The 17,611-nt window shown below is 46.2% G+C and overlaps 2 protein-coding genes across 2 annotated transcripts in view; one reads left to right on the top strand and one right to left on the bottom strand.

Moving 5' to 3' along the window:
- LOC119375202 (autophagy-related protein 2 homolog A-like) overlaps window positions 1–5,959 on the bottom strand; it is a gene marked incomplete in the record, with an annotated part of 106,976 nt that extends 101,017 nt beyond the window's left edge. The window contains 1 exon segment of the mRNA XM_049411193.1: window positions 5,663–5,959. Coding sequence (XP_049267150.1) covers window positions 5,663–5,827 — 165 coding nt within the window.
- Window positions 5,960–6,267: 308 nt separating this feature from the next.
- The window catches only part of LOC119373427 (atypical kinase COQ8B, mitochondrial), a 35,596-nt gene continuing 24,252 nt past the window's right edge, over window positions 6,268–17,611 (top strand). Inside the window, exons 1-5 of the mRNA XM_037643453.2 lie at window positions 6,268–6,772; window positions 8,556–9,029; window positions 11,218–11,284; window positions 12,794–13,000; window positions 16,029–16,114. Of these exons, the coding sequence (XP_037499381.1) occupies window positions 6,575–6,772; window positions 8,556–9,029; window positions 11,218–11,284; window positions 12,794–13,000; window positions 16,029–16,114 (1,032 nt within the window). The 5' untranslated portion in view covers window positions 6,268–6,574. The remainder of the gene's footprint in view (window positions 6,773–8,555; window positions 9,030–11,217; window positions 11,285–12,793; window positions 13,001–16,028; window positions 16,115–17,611) is intronic.

Here is a 17,611-nt window from a genome sequence, read left to right as displayed (position 1 = left end):
TGCGCGCCATCAGCGTGACACAACATTCTCGACAGGAAAGTGGCGAGCGCCGAAGAAAGGAAATGCAAGCAAAACTAGATGATTATTTTGGGGGGGGCAAAATGACACACGTTCTACGCGCTCTTTTACACGCCGGGGTGAAGCGCGGGGGGAGGGGGGGCTTTCCGAGATTTTACAGTATTAATGCGACGAAAAGGGCTAGTTGGCATAAGCGTGCGCAGGGTTCCCCTTCAGGGGGGGGCGAAGGTTCGTCGCAGCGCCCCCCTCCCTATTATGTCAATGTATGCGGCTGCCTTTGCGCCCCTCTTCTCGCCCCCTTGCCCCCCCCCCCCCCCCCCCTGCGCACGCCTATGCTAGTTGGTGCATGCTGGCTTGGCGATGCGCTTATGGTGGTAGGGTAACACTACAAAGAACACAGGGCACAGTTTAACACAACGAGCGAAAACTTCAATTGGTTAATTGTTCATGCGTATAGTCGGCATAAATAAAATTCAAGGGGCACGCGGAAAGAGATAGTGCACTTGACCCCGAATATGTCCCGTCCATCACGAAATCGATTTCAGCAGGAGATGAATTTATTGATGGCTCACTGACGCGTCAATGAGCCATCAATAGTGCAGTATGTTCTTTGTAGCATTTCCCTACCATAAGCGCATCGCTAAGCCATTCATTTAGCATTCTTATTCATCACGCACACGCTAACGCATAACGAGAAATTTGACACCACCTCCCCCCCTCGGAAATAATAACGTCCTAGCTTACGTGACCTGAAGGGACATTGAAAGTGAAACACTAAATCAGTTTAGCCTAATGAACATTCTTTTGAGATCACTATTTGGTAATGTTGCAAGACAGATCAAAGTTTCAATCTTATCGAGGACGCGGGTTCGATTCCCAGCCACGGCAAGGCATGCCGACGTGGGCAAAATGCAAGGACACCCGCGTACTTAACTTAGGCGCACGTTAAATAATCCCAGATGGTAAAAAATTAACCGGAGCCCTCCACTACGGCAAGCCTCATAATACGTGAATTCGCGTCGAACCAATCACACAACCAGTGCGTGTGTAACCTCACTAATTTCAGTTTATCTTTCGTGTTTTGGCTGGCTGGCTTCCTTATTGTGACGCAGTAATTTTTTTTATCCATAAAGAGCTACGTAAGCTCGAGCAGTGGCCATCGAAATCTACGAAGATACGGCGATCTAAGGGCTTAAAACTCGTTTTGAGAGATTTCTGGCTTGCCAAACGTCTCCTCGCGGCAAGAGCTTTGCTCTGGGAATTATGAGAGAGCAATATTATTAAATACCAAAAAACGACCGCCGCTGCAGCACAGCTGCTAGAGCATCGCACGCGTAATGCGAAGTTTGTGGGTTGGGTCCCCATCGGCTGCGACTGTATTATTATTCTTCGTCCACTTCGATAAAAAAAAAAAAACCTGCAAAATGGCTGCTCCTGTCAGGGCCGCTGGATGGAAGCGCGTTTCCGCTGAGCGGGCGTGCTCCTGGGCTTTTCTTGGATTCATGATCTGTTGGCCTTACGTAGCTGTGCATCTAGAATATATAAAAATTAAAAAAAACAAAAAAACAGGCCCCTTTAAGCCATCTAGTTAGTTAGTGAACGCGAGAAAAGTCATTTTTCTCTTCAATACTGAGAATCATCCGAAGAAGAGTGCACTAGAGGTGTGCACGGGCTCCGGGTAGCCCGAAAGCCCGAGGCCGACCCGGCCCGCGGGCCGGGCACGGGCGGGCCGACGTATTTTCACCTCGGGCCGGGCTCGGGCTACTTGGAGTTTTATCGGGCCGGGCTCGGGCCCGGCGCAAAGCCCGACTCAAGCCCGAAATATTGAGAATGAGCGGGAATTGTTTTCCAGCACGCATACAGCGCCTTTTCCGCGACCGCCCTTTACCGCTTTTCCTTTCCATTCGCTACTTTAAACAAAAGGGGAGCAGGTAAAGCAGTGCCTCTGTTGCACTCCGACAAACAGAGAAGTTACACCACCTGAGCTAGTGACGGCGCCACGCGACTGTTCGCGTTAGATTTAAGGCCAAATTCTATATGAATGAAAATGCACGCGACAGCGACGAGCGACCCGACGTAGATCGCCTTCGTGCAAGCTGACGCTTGCATGGGCCATGGCATGGGCATGCCACATACACGTGACGGCTTTGGCGAGCGAACTCCATTGTTGCTGGCATGAGGACGTCTACTTGCTCGCTGTCTTTGCACGACAATTTGTAATCTGTGTAATAAAGTTTCCAAATTACGGGAAAACGATGTTTTGTTTTGGCAGCGAACCTTCAAAAAGCCGGGCCGGGCACGGCCCGGGATTGTGTTTTCGTACGTCGGGCCGGGCCGGGCGGGCTCGCAGCCCTTTGCCGTCGGGCTCGGACGGGCCTTCGACAGTCAGCGGGCCCGGGCCGGGCTCGGGCTCGGAAATATGGCCCGTGAACAGCTCTAGAGTGCACACCGTATCCCAAAAGCACGATATGATTATGAGAGACGCCGTAGTGGGGGGCTACGGAAATTTTGACCATCTGGTGTTCTTTAACGTGCACCAAAATCTATGTACACGGGCCTCTAGCATTCTCGCTTCCATCTACGGCCGCCACGGCCGGGATTTGACCACGCGACTGTCGGGTCGTGGTGGGTAACACGTCTCGCAGGTGGGGCAGTTGAACAAACTTATTAACTTCTAAACAAAAAAGAAAAGAGAGAGAGAGAAATGTCGAGTCGTTCAAGCGTCGTGCCGACTGTCTCTTTCCAGCGGCACTCGGTGGCCACCACAGACAAAGCCTGTTCCGCAGAGTCGACCTTTCCTCACACGACACAGACTCCGGGAAGCAAGCACGCGACGTGCACGTGTTGTTGTGCTGCGACCCCGTCCGCAGTGCCAACCCCAACGTGGGGCAAACGATTTACAAAACGCACGAAGACGTCCGGTCGACGACGTGCAGACCGTCCTGAACAAGCGCTACCGCCACCCAAAACTCGACAGAGGAAGGTCCCCCCCTTTCAGAGAACCCGTTCTCCCCCATCCCCTGTTCCCCGAATTAGAGCCACCCTACCCGAACGTTCGAACTTAACCACCTCGCGTGGTTCCACATGGGCGTGCAAAAAGCTGGGACGAAGAGCCGCGCTTTCTTTCATACAGGCTTTCCAAGCAATGCTGGGCGCCCTTCTGCTAATTTTTTAGGCCGGCGCGCGACTCAGAGCAGTTTCATAACTGGGTAATTAAAACAAGCGCGTTATGAACAACGGCCCACGGAAGTGACTTCTGTTCTAGAATTCCACCATCTTGTAATGGCGGCGCTTTTCAAACTATCTCGCGTGAAATAGCGCGACAGCCCCCTCTGGCTTAATGCAGAGTTGACGAAGAGGCGAATGTCACAAAATGTAGGAATTTGACGGAGCGCTGAAGCGCCATTTTCGTGGGATTAACGGCGGAAAGCTAAACTGAAGGCTCGCACGTGGCAGGCATGCGGCTATGGCGCGCCGTACTGTGCGCTGTTCTCACGTTGGCCCATAGATTTAGAATGTCGTACTGTTGGCTGTTAGTATAAATTACACAGACAAACTACAGAAGTGGATCGTACCACGGCACTTTTGTAAAGGTTTAGAACCAGACCCGTAATATTGTCCAGGATTTTAGCTTACGATACGGCAGTTACGCGCACTTCCCGACACTGGAATAAAATTACGGATGCTCCAAGACATGTTCCGAAAGCAAGAGACAATGCGTTGCTAAAATTTAGACGCGGAACGAACATGTCCAACGAGAAAGCACCGCAGAATCAAATGTACCAAACAAAGGAAGCACATGTCCCGCCATAAGACTTCTTCCTGCCGAATAACAATGACGAACAACATATCAGGCTGGTATTTACTAACGAAACCCTCTTAATAAAGCTCGCAGCAGTTTTAACAAAACTAACTGTCGGATAAGCTGGTCTAAGTTAGCCGCAAAAAAAAATTAAAAGCGAGTAAATGGAACAAAGACACAAGAAACACGTGTGTGTTCATTGTCTTTGTTCAGTTTATTCTGTGCAGTTAACATTTTTAAAAGAAACGCAAAAAAGGCGAAATCGAGTTAACTGCTCATTCTTGGCCACCATGTTAGTGAAGGTTCTACAAACAAATTTGTTTGCTAGGACGCGAGTACTGACGTACGGCTGGACGTACACAACACACAAAGCACTCTGTGTCGGCTGTCTACGTCTTTCCCTCCACGTAATTGCGGCCAACAAGTACTACGTGAAGTTTTATATACTGTCCTTGAGCTTCTGTGTGCGCCGAGCCGTGTTGTGGGCAAACACACACAAAAACAAAATCATTAAAGAAACGACGTCCGCCAAAAAAAAAAAAAAACGCATTCAAGTCCGAGAGATCCACGAGTTGCCGCCCAGCAGTTAAACGCGAGCGCATCTACATCACAGGCCACCTGTTTGACAGGTATATCATTTTCAATGCACCAGCAGTTTTTTGCGCAAGCTGTTTACTGCAGGATCTCCGCCTTTTCAAGCGGCTTCCGCTAAACAAAAAATAAATCGGACGGTAGACAATTCAGGGAAATGCGAGCACTCTGTACAGTACACTAAACTGGGAAAGGTTGTAGGCAATCTCGAACTCGGGCAACCGATAAGCGGCCGCAGATTTGATTACGTAAGATAAGCCCTTCCCGATTGCGTAAGAGAAAGGAATTACAAAACATTTTCCGCTATAACGGGTCAGCGAAGTTGCGATTGGTGCCTTTTATCTACATTTAAGGCAACACGCCCAACAAGAGAGGCTTGTGTACATAACAGCGCGCCTGTGTTTATGTCTTCAAGAGCAAGGAGTTGGTCAGAGAGACGCGAGTTGAAAAACCTATTCGATAGCGTAGTGTATGGTACGTAAAAGCAAAAAAAATAAAAAACAAAAAAACAATCAACACTGTCGCGAAAGTCGTGCGGAGTCGGGGAACACTTGAGATTATCGCCCAGCCTTGAACTACTGCGCCAGGTGACAACGGCAGTGTTTTCCCCATGCACTCCGCGATTCACGTGGGGGGCTGGCGACGCAGTTTGTGTGGTTCGCACACAGCTGACAGCTGTAGCGTAACAACGAACAGCGCCGCCGTACCCTACGCGCCACTCGTTCTGCGAATCGTTGCCGCCCAGGTAACGGGCAACACATACAACGAACAACCCCGCCTGCAAAACAAACGGAGATTAGTCAACTCCATCGAATCGAGCGTTTCGAGAAACAAAAACGTCAAAAACGATCGCTTGCCCGTTTCGGGCGTGCGTATCGACCAAGAACGAGTTTTGGTTGGGGCGGACGATTTGGCAATCGCCTTTTTGTTTGTTTTCGCACCCCCCTTCCAACCCGGAGTCGAGAGTTCGCACCCTTCGTTACGGACTCTGAAACACTTCCTACCCAGAGATTCCGAGAAAGGAGTTCTTACGCATGAGCCGTCTAAACAGAGCGAGGAATGCTCGATCGCACGCCAAAACACTCGACAATGAAACACACAGACGTCGAGGGATGCGGGGTTTGGGGATCTCCCTAAGCACGGGGCACGGAATCTAAGTCCCCGGTGGCGCAATGGATTGATGTTGCCTCGCGAATCGCGAACAAAGAGTCGCGTACAACTCGGGGTGACCCCGCAACAACAGTTATTCACCTTGACATCGAGCCAGACGTCGGTGATTCGGCCCTTGCCATTGTAGAGGTCCACCGAGAGCTGGTCGAGGGTGAGCTTTTCTTGGAGAAACTGGCCTCCGTACCGCTGAAGCAGGTAGCGGCAGGCACGCTTCTTGATGCCGTCCGACCAGGGAAACCACGGCATCGTCGACTGTATCAACCTAGCATCGCGTACGAATACATCCGAACGCGATCAGCTGTGCTGAGAGACTAAAATCGGTAAACAAGACCACGCCATTCTGCTACTCATTACAGGATTTTTTTTTTTTTCGTCATGGCGACAACAGCGACACCTCAAGCCTGGACGCTAGTCAACGAGCCAACAAGAGACTAATTTTATTTAAAGATGGCGACGATTACGTATATTTTCAAGCTTCTAGGCAAGCGAAAGCATAGCCTTCGAGATTTGTTATTGTTGTATTTGTAAAAGTGTCACTAATAAACATGATTATAAAGGTCGTTCTGGATTCATTGAAGAACAAACTTTTCAGAAGTACTTTCACGCAGTTAGTTGTTTAAGTTTGTGGTTTAGTTTGCTGGTAACTGGCTCTGTCTCTCGACAGTTTCGTATTCTTGGAGCAGACGTCACGGGAGGGCACGTTCGGGCTGGTCTCGATCCTAAATTGCGCCTCGAAAATTTGCACTCGCTCCGATGCTCATATTAAAATTGCTGCCGCTACAACGCGGCTCAGAAATATCGCTCGAAGTGGCACTTGTTTAATTCATTCTCAGGACTTGATCAATGTTTCGACGTTAGTTCTGAAAACCCAGGACGCTGCTCCCGCGAAGACGCGCACAGATTTGACGCCAACCCCGTGTAGGGCGTTGCATCGCTGTACAGGTTCGACCCTTACGATACTTTATTCTTCTGTTTCGTCCGTTTAAACGCGCAATGGCGAACCACCTGATCACCGATCTCAAGCTTGTCCTGAAGGGCGCCGAGAAAGTGGCGAAAGCCATGTGCGAACACGGCGCTTCGGAGCTTCGACAGTCGTGGCACAACTCGAGCGTACGAGCTGTGGCCAAGAAGTTTTCCATGGACGTCGAAGAAGTGGTTAGCAACGCGGTGGCTAATCCTCAGAAATTGGGGGTGAGCGCATATGTTTTTTCGTTATGAATATACATATATCATATGTCGTTTTACAGAAAATGTGATCCGATGTTCAGGGCTGTTCGATTGAGTTAATGAAGAAAGTTTGTGATCGTAAGTGTATGGATGCGTTTCAGAAACAAGAACCACCAAAATCGTAAACAAAAATGATTTTTTCGGGTGCGGTTACTGAAATAACATATGTCCAAGGATTTTATTAGCTTACCCCTCATAAGACATTACACCGTTGCGGAATTGATGAATGAAAAAAGCCTACTATATGAATGTGCAACATAGTAGGCAGTTCCAGAATGAGGTACCTAAAGCTTTGCGTGCGTCGTTGCCGCTTCGCATGCGTCGTACGTGCGTACGCAACAGGTTAGCGTCTTACGCATGCGCAGTGGCTACGAACGCAAAGCTTTATGTACCCTATTCTAAAACTTTCTAGTGTCACCGTGGACTGCTTACAGTGCATGTATCTTTCCAGAGGTCTCGTCGAAGCCAAGCATCCCTAAGATGTGAGCGGCATGTTCTAACCTTGATGTATGGTTTGTGGTTTTGGTATTCAGGATAGCAAACACACTAAGAGTGCTTCTGGAAGTGTCCCATGGGAAATATCGCCACTTCACTCACCATCGTTCACTCACTAGCTTGCACAACTTGGCACAGTAGCCTGCCATTCAGACAGCCGTCATTTGCATGTTTGGATGGTCAGAAGGTGCTCTGCGTCAGTAATTATTTAGGCAGCTAGCAGATATGCCTTCCCAACGACTCGAACTTTGAATGCGTTGTTGCTATTATCACTAAAGACAAAGACCGCTTAAAAGTACCAAAAGTTGATATACAACAACATTGCATATCCCATATCCGAGTCTTCCCAAAACATTGTTGATTTACAACATTCCAGGGAAGACTGCAACCACCAAAGTTTCCTACAGAAAAACTGTATGCTTACGCATCACTTGGACAGCCCCCAAAGTAGATTCTGTGTGAAGCTTTTTATCCATGGTGGAGTCTTTGTACTTAAGAGAAGACGGGGTAGAATGGTGAAGCAGCTAACTTCGACCGGACGCACGAAGCTGTGTGAACAATTCACGTGCACAGGAGAAGAGAATAACACATCTCGAGCTAGTTGGTTGATCATAACGAGGCGAAAACAGTGCACACTTGACGAAGACGGACAGAGGGAACACAGGGCACAGTAGCTGTGTTCACTCTGTCAACACAGCATGTACGTATGCAGGTGTTCCAACACAGCGAGAATTTACTGACGTGTGGGTGAACATAGGGAGGTGGGCCTATGATAGATTTCTCTGGCTAGCTAATCTGGGCTTGGGAAAGAGTGATTGTAGAATAATGTGATAGGCAATGATTACTATAGAGAAAAGAAATGGAGAATGTACAAAGCGTTCAATAGTACAGTTTGATACTCGGAGATTAAGTCAGTGTTGCTTGTGAAACACAATGCCATGAAGTGATAAGAAGTCGTCTTACCGGGAGATATGGCTTCGTTGGGGCATGCTTTCTTTTATATACTCCTCGCTCACAGCACACTATTTTCAGTGGTCCTCCTCGCCCATTGATAGTGAAGGATAGGGAGCTAGAAGTGCATAAAAATGCTTCTGAGGGAACTGGTTGCTGTCCTGACGAAGATAAGTTCCCTTGTTGAAACATTAGCTCGGACAATATTCTTTGATTGACAGGTTCTTTTTGCACTAAGCATCTTCAATTAAGTACCTCAACAATCCTGTTGAAGTTTACTCATACTTGTTCCTTCTTGCAGTTGGAAGCTGCGAAAGCCGCCTCCGAGACCGCCCAGAGGTTGTCCATGATACCTGAGGGCATCAAGCAGTTTTCGGTGCACGCACTCCAGCACGCTCGGCAGCAAGACGTCCATGCAGCGGAAGCACCCCAAAAGCCTTCGTGGGACGGCTTAGAAGACGAAACACACCTCAGCTACGCGCCGTCACGCACCGCACCGGAAGCCTCCACGAACTACACTAAGCATGCCGAGAGCGTGAGTGCGGCGGCTGGCACCGTGGTGGAAACACCCACCGCGTACAGCCAGGCCAACGTAACGCCCGGTCCAACTGCAAGAGGCATCACTTCGTCCACTCTGGACAGTCCCCTTTCGCCGCCAAAGCCGAGTGCAACAATAGAACAAAGGCAAGGCGCTCAGTGGAGACAGCAACGACCCGCCTCTTTTGAGAGTGCACCCTCGAAACCACGTTTTGCAATGCCAAGTCATAAACCAATGGTGAGTTTTTACAATGCATTCATAAATGTGTACACAGCTATCAAGAAGAACTTGACCCAAAGCAGGATCAGAGAGATCTCATGCATTGTGAGAAACAGTTCAAAGAAAGCTTTCACTTCCACTCTGCTTTTGTGGCCTAATGATATTGTCGCTTGTACCAACCAATCGCTCTCCTCTTCGTCTCACTGACCACACCCTTTTCACTACAATCCAAGCACCGCGACGTGTGGCATCTAAGCCTCTTCTCAGCCACACAAAGAAAACTTCTTGTTGATTGTGGATCCTAATCATAAAAATGACCTCGAGTTGTTAGAATCAGCACAGAAAAAAGCAGTTCGGTTTATTTCTCGTTATGAGAGATATTTTTTCATCCCCTTCTAACTTTTCTAACCTGAATCTAGCCATGCTGCACAAACGTCACCACTCTGATTGTTTGGAATTTTTGCTCAGTTGCATAAATTCTCCACATTGTTCGCAGGATTATATTTCATTTCCAGTGCACTCAAATATTTCACAATATCATGTTCTAAATATTGTTCATTATAGTAGTTCTTGTCCAGACATCTTCTTGTACTGTTTTTTCCTTCAAACAAATCTGTGCTGAAATGCCTTGCCCGGGAATGTATGTGAATGCCCTTTAAATGAATTTCTGACTGCTACTGAGCAGCTGTAATGTTTGTGTAAAAATTTGTTGCACTTTTCCTACTCCTGCCGGAGCCAAATGTTTGGCTGAAGTATTTTTATTTTTATTTATTTTGTACAATACTGCAGACAGTAGTCCAAGCAGGAGAGGGTGTACATAAAGAAACACACAAAAGGGAAAAAAATCAAACATTACTACGTAGCATGGGTGATGTGGATGGTAATGAATTCCACTCTGTGATTGTTCGTCGGAAGAATGAATATTTATACAAGTTAGTTCTTGCGAATACAGGCTCGATGTAATGACTATGCTTGTGTCTATATACAAATAAATATATGTGTATATACAAATAAATAAATTCTGCTCTAGCTTGCAAGGTAGAGAAAGGGAAAATTGAAGATTCATTGCACAGTATGCAAAGCCACAAAGCCTAATGTTAAAGGCCAACTCCGGCGATTTTTCGAGGTCGATGGATCTCAATGAAATTCGCTGGGCACATTCCTTTGCACGTTTCCGTCATTTATGCCAAATTACAGGCTTGAGACATGCGCAGATTGTTTGCAAGGGAATTTTAAAGATTGTCTGCAAACGCCCTCCTGGCTTCCCACAATTATTGGCAACATTGCATCTGTGACGTCAGTATTGGGAAGGCGGCGGAAGTGACGCAGCCGAGGGCACCGATAACTTCGGCGCTTCGGCCGCTACAGCGAGCGTCTGCTGTGCACAAGGCGACAGAAAGCGTTGGTTTGGCCGGCGCTTCGCTGGTCGTCCCGGCTGTCGCAGTTTTCATACTCGGCGCCGGCGTGACCGGCATGCCTTGCACGACTTCCGGTTCGTTCGTAACAACGTCTACGTCATACGTAGACAGCACACTCGGTTGGGTTTCGGTTTCGGTGTTGCGCTTTTTTGCTTATTTAAAATTATTCTCGAATTTGCCGAGTATTTCTGCTATCGGGCCCGTAACAGGAGCGTCTCAGGAACATAAAAGCACCATTACTTTGACATGGCCAAAAAATCGCCGGAGTTGGCCTTTAAGGTCGCATGCTACACTTCGGTGAATAGTAGCCTTCCTTTTCACGAAAGAAAGATTTTTTTTTTTCAAAAGTGACATCAGTAGTATGGCCTAAGCTATCCACAGAACAAACCATCAATAGCTCCCCAGCTCCACAAAGAAAACATCACCTTAAAATAAATTGCACAGTGAGGGCCCTTTTATGACGGTGGCTGAGATGATAATTGTGGTTCTGTGTGGCCGCGTTTTGCACAGTGGAATCGGCAATGCATTCCTCGCATAATTTGCGTTGGGGAATTCTCGGGCATAAGCTAGTCCTAACTGAGATTTCTGAAGTTTTTACTGTGACGGGCAGAACAGTGTTATTGCATCGTGTGCAACATGCTGTTCTAGTCAATTCCACTGATCTCTAATCCGTGGTGACCTGTTGTTATTCTTGTTACAACTTTGCCCTGCATGTTTTGTAAGAGTGTGAGTATAGCAATGTTATACTGCCTTGCGACTTTACTAGAATCTGACGATTTCTCTTACAGCTGACCGAGCACTCCAAGGCCTCGAAAGTACCCGCTTCAAGAGTCGGAAGGCTCATGTCATACGGAGGTACATATTTTGTACATACTTGTACATATTTTCCCGGTGTAGCAATTCTAAAGGATATGCAACATTTTGTTTAAGCAACTGCTGCAGTGGTGTACTGTTACTACAAAGCTATTTTTATGCCTCTGGCATGAAAATTACATTGCTGTAACAAGTTTCTGGCACATAAATGCCTTCATTATGCCCCACATTTGCTATACGCTGGAGTAAGTGTTATTCATATTGCAAAAACAAGAAGAATCATGAGATGTCATGCACATATGGGAATTGTTGATAAGTAAAGGCTTTCTTTGATGTTTATCAGAATGTGTTTATTCCTAGCTAATTCTGCGTAAGTCACACATACACTCTCACGCTGGAAAGGACGCACCACCAATTCTTCAGTCACTGCTGACACTTACACCTTATGATGATATTGAACAGCACTGTGAGAGTGGATTGGGCCAACCGAACATCCTATCCTCTCAATAGCTTGAAGAACTGGACTGCATCACTGGAACAGCTGCACGTTACAGTACAGCATTACTGGTGGTGGCCCACATAAGCTGAAATTTATATACCCCAACACCGTGGGAGTGTGTGTCGATTACACGTGCACCCACGATTAGGAAACCCCCTCCCCAGAACCAGGATCTTGGATAAATGCCTAAATGTAAGACATGCGAAGAGTCTATACTATTGGACTTATTTCCTTTACTTGAGGCCCAGTTGATATAAACGAGCAAGGCTCACACAAAGATTACTTTTTTTAACAGCAAAGCTGTTAAGGCTAGCCGTAATTCGTGCGGCCTACGCGAAAACTATCATCATCATAATCGAGTATGCGCCACAGAAATTGGGTAAATCCCACTACTCACCACCGGTTCACTAAAAATGAAGAATAAAACTATATCGTCATCAAACGAGTATGCGGAAAGAAGCGATCCCAAAGAGTAAACTCGACAAGCGGCCGGCCCACTCTATCGACAACCTAGCTACAACTACACTAGAATAAGCAGCCAGTAGATCTCTGAGAGGTGTGAACGCTGGGTTTTAGCGCGAGGCTCTGTTTCTGGAGTTTGGACATCCGTGTCGTGTCTGTGACTGTCTGTGGTTTAACTAGAAACAACCTAGCTAAAGCCTAGTAACGATCTACAAGCGACCTAGAAAGAACCTGCATCTCCTAGCTAGGGTCTAGAAACAACCTAGGAGCAACCAGATTAGTCGTCAGATTTCGTCCAGTTTCGCTGTCTCAAGCCTTGCCTGGCTTAGTGCAAGCTTCTCCAATTTTTTTAAAATTAAGTTTATCTCCCCTATTGTTCAATAAGATGCTCAGTCCAAACACTTTTCGCTACATTTTGTTCATTTTGCCTCATTTGTCATGACCAAAAGAATGGAGTCATGGGTTGCAACCAGACCATGATCTATGTTCTTGAGGTTCATCTCGTAATATAACTTACGCTACCTTTGCAGCAGAGTTCATTCATTCGCTTTACCTTTCGCCCCCTCTTCCCTGTTGCAAATAACGACTAGGTCTCGCTGCCGGGCTGGGCCTGGGCGCGCTCGCGGAGATGACCCGACGGACTCTGGGCATGACGGACCCCAAGACGGGCATGGGCTCTGCGGTGTTGAGTGCCGACAACCCGTTCCTGACTCAGGCCAACATCAGCCGCATCGTCGATACTCTCTGCAAGGTTCGTGGAGCCGCGCTCAAGATCGGTCAAATCCTCAGTATTCAGGGTGGGTGCTGCTGCTTCGTTTTTCTTCTTCTTTTTTTTTTCATTTGCATATTTCGAGCGCTCTTTAGTGCACCATTCAGCTCTGTTTGTGAGGTGGAATTCCATAAAGTTGGTGTTTTGAGCCAATGTGAGACGATATAGCTAGGGATGTGCGAATACTGAGTTTTAGGTGCAAAGCGAATAGTGATTTTCTTGAATAATTTCAAATCGAATAATTCGAGTAGTATATAATGCATATTATAAAAAAAAATGAGCATATTTTTTGTGACCCAACTAACCTGCATAATATTTTTTAAAACTGGAAAAAGGCATGTGCAAATGCCATTCTTTTTGGTTCGAAGTGAAGTGGAAGGAACTTTGAATAGTTGCAGGATTTGAATTTCAGTAGAATGCAAGTGACAACCCACAAAATCCATTACATTTTAAAATTTGCTATACATAGAGCATATACAGTAAAACCTCGGTGATACGATCACGGCTCGTACGAATTTCTGGGTGATACGAATTCTTCTGTGGTCCCGGCCAAGGCCGATTAGCCTGCAATGTATTTGAGTACGGTTGTTGCGAACCGATTTGCACCCCGCAACGTTTGATACGAACGTACGCTAGCGCACAGGTACGAACAGGTGCGGCCCGCGCTGTCGCGGAAGACGCGGCAGTCATGCGCGGGCGCGGGCATGCACGACCATCAACGTTGCGTCGTTGCCTCCGAGATAGTGCACGCGAATATTGGAGGCCTTTAGGCGCCTTCGCGTTTAGGTTACAGATGACGTTGTCGTCGCGCTTTCATTTTTTTTTTTCGACGCGTGCTCCTGTGCTGGAGGCAGCAGCGTCTTTGTACTGTGTTAACACGTGCCTGCCACGTCGATGCAAGCCATGTCCCCACAATCAGACGTTCTATGAAACAAGACTGAAACTTGGGCTGCGGGTCCGCCATGAAGTCCCATTAAAGGTGGACGAAGACCCCAAGAGACGAAGCGGACGGTCTTGAAGGAGCTTGGCCTCCATCTATCGTGTGCAAAGCGCTTCTTAAGTCACTTTCGCCGCAGTACTTTGGTGTCATGCAGAAAAGCGTAGTAAGATTAGGAAGGGGCTACTAGCGGTTTCGGGGCACAACACATCTGGTTCATTAATTACACACGCGCGCGTGCACCTTATATACGAGTACAAGTATGATCGTTGTAGTTTAAAAACTTTACTGCCAACCATTCAGAGCTGTTCATGACGTCGCTGCGGCCCTGAAAAACACTGAATCAAAACGTATGCCAACTTTCTTTTGCCGCATACTAATTTTATATGTTTTCTGGTGATACGAATTTCGGATGATACGAATATTTTTGGTAGCCCAGCGAGATTCGTATCACCGAGGTTTCACTGTACATGCCATACATGTAAGCCCGTATAACAAGCTTTTAAACTTAAAAAATGATGAATCGATGTGAGGGTAATATGTTAATTTAATTGAAGTGGGGCTTCGTGGCAGTGCGGATTTTTCCTGGATGAGTGTTTTCACGGCATATCACTCCTCCGCTGCAGTGAAACCACATTTACAGGTAGTTACATGTGTTCTAATATACGCCTATTTGTACATTTCGAATACTTCGAAACTTCGAATATTTTAAATTCGTGTTGAACCGAATTCCCGAATTCAAATACTGTAATATTTGTTTGAATATTCAATGTGCTCGAATATTTGCACATGCCTAGATATAATCTTATGAATCGCTCAGAGCCAGAACTGTATGTGCATTTCTATGACAGAGCAAAGGGCAATTTAGGCTCGCAGATTGCACGTTACCAAAGGGATTTATGATATGTGGAGGAATTCTCTCTGAAGGAATTCATCATATGGTCAAAACCCAAATCGCTGTTGAGCATTTTGATGTGAAATACAACGTAGACAGTGATAGCAAATTGCCTGGCAGTAACAAAGTATCTTCGGTCCATTTTATGTCGCTGATTAAATTGACACGTTGGGAGCTTGGTTTATTAGATGAGAGAAACCTGCTTGTTGACAGCTTGAGAGCTGAGTGAAGTTTGTTTACAGGTAAAGACGGGTCTCACTAAGGTGTGGTGAGAAAGGCATGTTGAGGTTGCTGAAACTGGTTGCGAAGTGATCTGATGTACTGTGAATTTCAATGATCGATTCATCCATGACAACATCCTTTAGGCAAAGAACAGCTTAACAGATGATATATATGGCACTGTAAAAGTAGTACTTGGGAGTGCCCACATTAACATGCCTTGTCTTGAATTTTTTTTTCCCTGTCCTCGTAGAAATGGTTATCTTTTAAGAACAGCTAAAAAAACGATTCAGTCCCTGCCCCTAAGTAGTAATAATAGTGTAGTAGTGCAATGGAGTGTCATTGATATGTTTTTTTTTTTCACAGGAACTGGAAAATAAAACGTATTTTGCAAAAATCGTATTAACCAAAGAGGTTAAAATTATGAGGAAACTATGCATACCCCATCAGCAACGCACTTTCATTGAGCAACATTGAAGTAGGTAGTCAATTTGCGCTGCACTTTCTTCTTTTCATCATTCGGCGCAGCGGCCAAGCCTGCCATCGATCTTTTCGCCACAAGACCGATGCTGCTGTGGCCTTGGCGGCTCTGCAACATGCAGATCGTGGCTTGTTGGAACGTAGTTTGAGAGTATACCAAAGAATAAATGTAGGATTTCTAGTTGTATCGGTCAAGATATGCTTTTGCAATCGTATTATCCAATGCTGTGCAAAAATGTGATTGTATTAAACGCATGAAAATGCATTATTTCCATGGGACATTGCCTCCCCAATGAGTAGGCAGGCGTTGTGCCCCAGTAGGTGGCAGTTGCCAACTTGCTCTCTCCCTCTTTTCTCTGTGTCCTTGTGTATCTATTTATGCAAATCAAATGAATAAATAAATTGGCTGGGAATAAAAAGAAAAGCGTATTAGGCCGAAAGACATATTATACAGAATCGTATCAACGAGATTCCACTGTATTTGTATAGATTGCTTCTTCTACATATCCTTTTGCTTCTTTTCAGACAACACGCTGGTCAGTCCACAAATCCAGGCAATATTTGAGCGTGTCCGACACTCAGCCGACTTCATGCCGGAGTGGCAAATGGAGGTGAGTCCAAGGAGTTGTCCCACCGTGCTGCGGCACATCAATGAACTGTTTCAGCTAACTTCTACTCGCTTGTACAAATTTCTACAAGAATTGCCTCGTCAGTTATTTTTCATCGGTGCCTCCCTTCCCAAAGAGGCGTGCAAAATTGTTTGTAGCCATGGCGTTTGCATAGGCATAAGCACTTATGGGGGGGATGAGGGTCTTGAAAAAAAAGTTTATTTATTACCCCAACTTCATGAAACAACAAGAGCTTGATTTGGGCGAGTTGGTTCATGCTGAATACTATCGCAGGCGCAGCGCGCCAACAGTGGGAAGGAACAACAGAGGCAGGAACGAGCGCTGACTTCCAACTGAATTTATTGAAGGTACTTCAGCCGCTTTTATACAAGGTGCAAAGATCGGTCCGCATGGGCGACAACACGTGTGTGATTAAGCATAACATTACAGAAATGAATACTCTCTATCAGATAGGTGAAGTGATGGTGTGCTGATGCATCGATCCGCAGCCTTCCTAATAAAAAAACGTTTCTATAATCTCTTTCTTTCTTCGTTTCTGCTTTCGCCAAAAACCTTGTCTCGTGGAATAGAGGATTGCATTTGTGTTCCTTGCAACGCACAGCCATGTGGCTATGATATCCATTTTTTACGCTGTATGCATGCTGTTTCGCTCGGTCATTAAAGCATTGCCCTGTTTGTCCTATGTGTATCTTTCCACAACTCAGTGGTAGTATTTTGTATACAACATCAGATTGGCAATCAGTAAACCTGTGCTCGGGATGAATGTTGCACAGACTAATCTTGTTGCTGTTTAGGACACACACTTTTGAAAGCTTGCAAGGGGCAGAAAACAACAAATTGATATCGTATCTAGTCGCTATTTTCTTTAAATTGTGAGACAACTTGTGTATGTATGGTATAACATGCAAGGGTCTTTGATCATTTTCTTTTCCTTTTAGTCCTGTTTTTTTTGCACTTTACTTTCTGCAGGAGGGTTTCGCAAACGGGTATGTTGATGCTATTGGGATAGCCTGCAGTTTTTAGTTTTTCAATCTGGTTAGTTAAACTGACTTCAGCCTTGTGTTCACATGACTTGTGAAGGGTGGCCTGAATACACGTGGTGGCAATGCCTCTTTTGATTAACTCTGAATGGCCACTAGCAAAAGGAAGGACATTCTTAACGCTCCTATGCTAATAGCACCAGCAAATATGTCCATTATCAGAACGAAAGGTTAATGTCCAGATACTGAATGTACTTGTCTTTTGGCAATTCAAACATGAATTTGAGCCCACAGGAGTGCTCTTTGAAGACGTCGAGCGCGTCCTCAACCTTGTCATTAAAACACAAGTGCCCCCCTTCCCCAATAAACACAAGGTAATCGTCGACATAACGGTACACTTGACAGACAGGCATACTACATAAAAGGCTAGCAGAAATGCGTTTTTTATCAGGACGGCTGCGGATCGATGCATCAGCACATCATCACTTCACCTATCTGT

Source organism: Rhipicephalus sanguineus, chromosome 11 (assembly GCF_013339695.2).
Source record: "Rhipicephalus sanguineus isolate Rsan-2018 chromosome 11, BIME_Rsan_1.4, whole genome shotgun sequence".
Taxonomy (NCBI): Eukaryota; Metazoa; Arthropoda; class Arachnida; order Ixodida; family Ixodidae; genus Rhipicephalus; species Rhipicephalus sanguineus.
This window is presented reverse-complemented; position numbering and strand designations above follow the sequence as displayed.